The sequence below is a fragment of the Gavialis gangeticus genome, unplaced genomic scaffold (genome assembly GCF_001723915.1).
Source record: "Gavialis gangeticus isolate Ggan-Ray unplaced genomic scaffold, GavGan_comp1, whole genome shotgun sequence".
Classification (NCBI taxonomy): domain Eukaryota; kingdom Metazoa; phylum Chordata; order Crocodylia; family Gavialidae; genus Gavialis; species Gavialis gangeticus.
Window position 1 is genome coordinate 52,283,652 of NW_017728997.1, and position 5,966 is coordinate 52,289,617.

At 37.2% G+C, this 5,966-nt stretch overlaps 1 protein-coding gene across 1 annotated transcript in view; it reads left to right on the top strand.

Annotated features, from left to right (window-relative positions):
- Positions 1-5,966, top strand: part of LOC109289219 (store-operated calcium entry regulator STIMATE-like) — an 88,998-nt gene that overhangs the window by 51,028 nt on the left and 32,004 nt on the right. The window contains exon 4 of the mRNA XM_019505208.1: positions 1,807-1,928. Coding sequence (XP_019360753.1) covers positions 1,807-1,928 — 122 coding nt within the window. The remainder of the gene's footprint in view (positions 1-1,806; positions 1,929-5,966) is intronic.

The following is a 5,966-nucleotide window of genomic DNA, read 5'->3' on the forward strand; positions in this document are numbered from 1 at the left end:
GCCTCTCCCTAAGCTAAGGCTAGTTTGCTAGTTTCCAGATCTAACCCCTCAGTTCTTGAGACTACCATTTTACCCTTTTATATCCTGTGCCTGCTTTCTAATATTTGTTTGTTCATCAACACAGCTTTTTTTTTTTCCTAATCATTAGAGGGTACCAGCAGGGGCCAAACTTTACCACTACGGATACATAAGAAAATTAAAGCTCCATTACCCTTATTACAGGGGTACATCATCCATCCTAGAAGAAACACTGCTACCTAGGATTCTATTTGAAAGGAGGTAGAATATAAATATGAACTCAAATCCTATATGAATCCTTGTGGATAATTGGATTGTCCAACTGATGGCCTTCAGGCTGCTTGAGGCCTGCAAATGGTTAAGTTGTGGCCACTAGGCTTCTGCCATGTCACTTCACTTCATCTGAACAGCAGCTGGAATCTAGACTTACTCTTATTCCTCCAGCTTTGCTGCCTGTCCCTGGTGGGGGCATGGATAGAAGAGGAGTACAACACGGTAACATGGTGCTATGGGGAAGCTGAGGGCGAGAGTGGGTGCCCAAGTGCAGCAGTGGGGGTCAGGGCACAGGTGCACAGTGCAGCAGAGGTGGGGGCCTCTGTGCAGCCCAAGGGGCCCATGGCTTGCCCTGGTACAGTCCCCAGCCACTTAAATTGCACAGTCCTAGTGTATAACATAACATATAGCCAGGAGTCTCTTAAAATAGAAATGCATCAACTCTGTGTAACTATTGAAATAGAAGATTGCATCATCAAAGTATTTTAATTATTCTGTCTAAAGATACTTGTAGCATTGTACACACACATTCTGAATATCAAAAACTGCCTTAGCTGAATTAGAGTGGTCCTTCATCTTAACACTGAACTAATTTAATTTTCCCCAAAGTAGATTTAAGTTTCATCTCAGGTAAAACTTCTTCACTATTAGAACAATGAGCCAGTGCAATAGACTGCCCAGGAAAGTTGTGGAATCTCCATCCTCGGAGGTTTTCAAGAGGAGGCCGAATAAGCATTGTCCCAGGATGTTTAGGAATAGCATTCCTGCATTCATGTAGAATAAGGGAATCAAACCTATCCCATGAATAGTTCCACAGGCCAGGTTGAGCAGCTCTGCAGGTATATTTGACCCTCCCCCCCCCAATGTAGAATTTAGGCCAGATAACCCTTGAAGTTCCATCCCTTTAATTTGAATTCCAATTTAAATTTGGTAGATACAGATATAGTATCATGCATGTCTTCTGCTTGCTACATGCACTACTTTTCAACAGAAAACTATTAATTTTAGTGTCTCCATATGTAAAAAGTTGTACCTTCCTTTGATATTCATATGAAACAATTCATAGTTTCTTCTGTGTCAAATTTTGTTTAATTTTTTATTTAGCTGTGTCTTTAAGCAGTATAGAAACACACTTGTTGTTTGGTAAAATCTTGTTTTGTATCTCCACTCGTGTGTGATTCCCAAATACAGTGAAGTGAGTGGAAGGGGGGGAAACCTGGTTTAATTAGAAGACATAACGTGCAAATTGCAAATTGTACATGGAAGTTTAATTTGGAACTTAACTTGAAGAACAAAAGAATAGGACAGCTCTAAAACTATTTAAAATGTAAGTCTAGTATATAGTTACAGGACAAATGCCTATTCATTTTTTTTAAATCTCACTGATATCTTGACTTTTTAGAGAAGCATGCAAATATACCTTTTGTCCATTGCAGTGATAGAATATCCCTAGCATCAGGAGACAAGGCTCACCATGATCACTGTTCTTCCTTACACACTTTTTCTTCCTTCCAGGTACCTTATAAATTTCTTGCTTGATGCCACTTTAGGAATGCTGTTAATCTATGCTGGTGTGCGTGCAGTCAGCAGCATAGTAGAATGGCAACAGTGGGAGTCCCTTCGTTTTGGTGAATATGGTAAATATTTCTAACCTTGCAGTGAAATCATTTACATAGTAGAACAAGACAATGACACTTTACTTGACCTTCTTAAAATCATCACACACAATGTTTATAATACTCAGTTCTAACATTTGATTTCTGTTGAGTTCTTGAATCTCAAGCCATTTAATATATTAAAAAGAAGAAAAACCCTTCTAAAGACTTAATTAACCTAGGTTGCATGTTTGAAAGATATCCTTTTTGGAAAAATAAGTGAAGCTTATTAGACATTAAAATCTTAGCTAATTTCCATACAAACACTTCAACATAGTGTGCTCGTCTACGTGTGCACTTTAATGCGCATTAAAGCGTCACTAAGAAAAAATGCTATGTAGTTAATGGAGCAGGTTCCATTCATCAAGTCTGCTCGAGTGTGGCAATTGCCACACTCCAGCAGCCTCTTGTGTCTCGTGTATCAGTGACCTTGCACTTAGAAATGGTGGCGGGGCACTTGATCTAAAGCTCATTGAATGAGCTTTAGCTCAAGCACCCCTACAGCCATTTTTAAGTGCAGGGAGGCTGATACACGAGACGTGGAAGTGCTTTAATTAGAGCGGCTCTCAGAGCCGCTCTGATTAAAGCACCATCCCCCATCCCCACCCTGGGAGCATGTGTAAAAGTGCCTCATGCTCTTTGGTTAATGCACATTAAGACAGGCTAATGCGCGTTTTCTCACAATGAAGGTACTAGATGTAATGTGTATTAACTAAAGCACTTTAATGCACATGTAGGCATGCCCAGTTTTCATCTGGCATTATCCCCTTCTGAAGGCTGTGGTCAGGTCAATTAGGCGCAACTCTTTAACTTAACTGAACCTCCAGCTTCTGTTGATAAAGGATTGTGAGTCCTCTAGTGATGTTTAAGATAAATCCACTCTTACCATAGTCAGTTAAAGGAAAAATTCTGTATTGTTTAAGAATTATAAGTTGGTCTGTATATATACAGAAAGGCTTATTCCATTGTGTTGTCACAGAATGTTTATTTCAAATTTTCTGTTGCTGATCAAGGAATGACACAGTGGTAAAACTAAATTGATCTAAAAGCTTTACCTCAATTCTCACTGTACCATCATCTAAAGGAAGAGAGAGGGGTTTTCCAAATTTTGTCTATTTGAAGAACCCTGAGGAAATCTCCGGGTGTCCTGTTCAGTCTTTCCAAGTTGCACCATTCTATTACTGCTCATCTGGCTAATCCAGATCCCTCAATCTTACAGCTTTGGAACAAAGATTAATGCCTGGAATATATATAAACTGTTAGATGGTTAGTTCCTTGTGGCAAGAATCATGTTTTATGTCTTGCATGAGCACAGTTATGCTTTGCAAATAATAATGTAAAAAATTACATATTTTTTAAATTAGAAGTTCTTTGCTTAATGCAGAATATCAACTTCTTTAAATACACTATAACATGTTGCCTTTTTATTTTTTTAGGTGGTTGGTCAATAGATAACCCTATTATTTTGGTACCTTGTGAACTTTGTGGCTAATTCCTGAACAAATTATTTTAATTGTTAAGCCTTTAAAATCAGATGTTGTGATATACTGTGTCTCTGACAGCATTTCTAGTGGAACAGTGCTTCTGTAATAACCATACTTTATATGTTTTTATATAAAGTTGATTTGTTTATGTTGGATTTCTAATTGTGAGCTGCTGTCTGACCACCCCTAGATATTTTAGTTCATTGACTGGGTCCAGGGTTGCCAGGTCAAAGAAGACCGCATGTAGGTACTGTTAGTTTTATCCTCTGGGGGGGAAAAAAAACAAAGCATTTTAATTTTCAGACCAAAATGTAGTATTCTTATCAGTAGACAAGTTCACTGTAGCTCAAAGATAAAGGACACCCCTCTACTTTCTGCATGCTTAGTGCTTTATATTCACTTCCCCTGTTTCAGAAAGGAAAGAAATATATTTTGTTTGTTGGTAAAGCCACAAAAATTGGCTGGAGAAATATGTAAAACTTGCTTTTTTGGAAACTGCTGACATTTCAAGTCTGTGTTACTGTATAATTTCACTTTTATCTTCTCTCAGTTATTTTTAAGACACTTAACATCCTCAAATCAGCATAATTAATACCACTTACATATGTTCCTACATATACATTTCTCTGTAGAAAATGGGCTGGATATCTGTATTTTTTCTTGATATAGTCATTTATACTTTGCATTAAGAAAAATAGGAGCTTTTCATTTGCTTTAGTCATTGAGCATTTCCTATCCAGTTGCGTACATATTTTAATTTCGGTTTAATCCTTGTTTCCATTGCCAGTTTGATCTTAAGTTTTCTAATGGTTTTCTATAAGTTTTTGCATTTTAATTAATCTGCAGTCTCTGAACTTAGCTCAGAACAAAATATGCTAATGAAGCAATGGTAGGCATCGTTGCAAAACAACTGTGAACAAGTATTTCTGTCAGTTAAATGGTGGAATGGGATAAGCTGAGGGTGCAAATAGAAGCAACAAGTGAAATGTTTAAGAGGTGTTTGAAATGTTTCAGCGGGCCAGCTCTACATATGCACAAGCCCTTTAAAACATGAAGCTCTCCCAGATAGTATATCTTAAAATGAGGTACGATTTTGAAGCATTTCACTTTGTTACTTGTATATGAGGACAGGGAGGTTAAACCTGCCAGGTGCATCTCTTGGTCCTCAGGCATTGCCAGGTCCCTATGTGGACCTCCTGTATTCCCCCTTGGTAGTCCCACGCCCATCAGCTCCTTGCTTACCTGGGCCCCTGCTACCACCAGAGATGGACCATCTATCCCCAATCCCCAATCCCCTCTACCTCTACTAAGATGAGAAAGAGATTGTGGGATTTTGGAGAATAAGGATTTCAGTGTCCTCTGGCTGGCACTAGAGGAGGCTACAGCATTTTGAAATGTTCCACCCGGGGAACTCCATAGGCTGAATATTCCCTGGTTGAAACTGTTCCTTTTTATAAATATTTGTAAGCTTGTTTCCCATGGAAATATTTCAAAAGTTACTTCTATCTGGACCATAATACACTGTTAACTAGTTTAAGATTGGACATTTATTATGACTGGGTTAATGAAAAAGGGCTTGAAGTTTCTAATTTGGTCAACCATGGGATGTTTTTTTGTGACATGTTAGAAAATATTAAAGAATCTCAGGAAGTGTTTGTTTTTTTTTTTTTTTCACATTAAGATGATAAATCAATTAAATATCTCCCAAAAGTATAAACTCATTATCTCTTTTATAACCAGGGATCCTGGTTTTCTCTGATTTAAAAAAAAATCCCCAATTTTCAGATTTAAAAAGTAACCCAAAATCCATATTTTTCCGTGATCAGAATAAAATGCCACTAATTAGCAGCGTTTCATTTTCATCATGGAAAAATGTGGATTTTTTGGGGTTTGTTTTTTTTTTTTCACCTGAAAATTGGGGATATTTTCTTAATCAGAGAAAACCAGGATCCCTGGTTAAAACAGAAGAATTTTATTGCAGGAATAACAGGATTAAACACCTTTGGCCCATGAAAACCCCTTTTTTTTGTCTTTCTGTTAAAAAAAAAAAAAAAAAAAAAAAAAAAAATCTTTAAAAAGTACGTGATTATATATTCCAAAGAAATCTTACACTGTTGTTGTAGTGTTAAGTATATTTAATGTTCCAAGGTAAACATGGATTTACCTCCTGTACTCAGAAGTTTACTGTGGGGCTGGGAAGTCTTGCCTGTTGAAGACTAAGAAAACAAGAACCATGACATTTTATGTGAAAAAACCTGTATGGAGGTAGGCAGAGAGACTTCTCTGCCTGCTTGAAGAGTTTATATTTTATCTTGATTGCAAATGTAAATGAAAATAGGGCTTTCAAACCTGCCTAAACTGACTAATTAGAATAGAACTCTATTTAACTCAGTTTAATTAAAATAAAACTCTCCTGTTTGTATTTCTAGAAGTATTATAATCATGTCTTATGTTCTTTTCTATGAGAACATCTCCTTTTTTAACCTTGATCACATGCCTCTGCACAAACGCTCGTAGTATGGGAAACAAGCAAGAG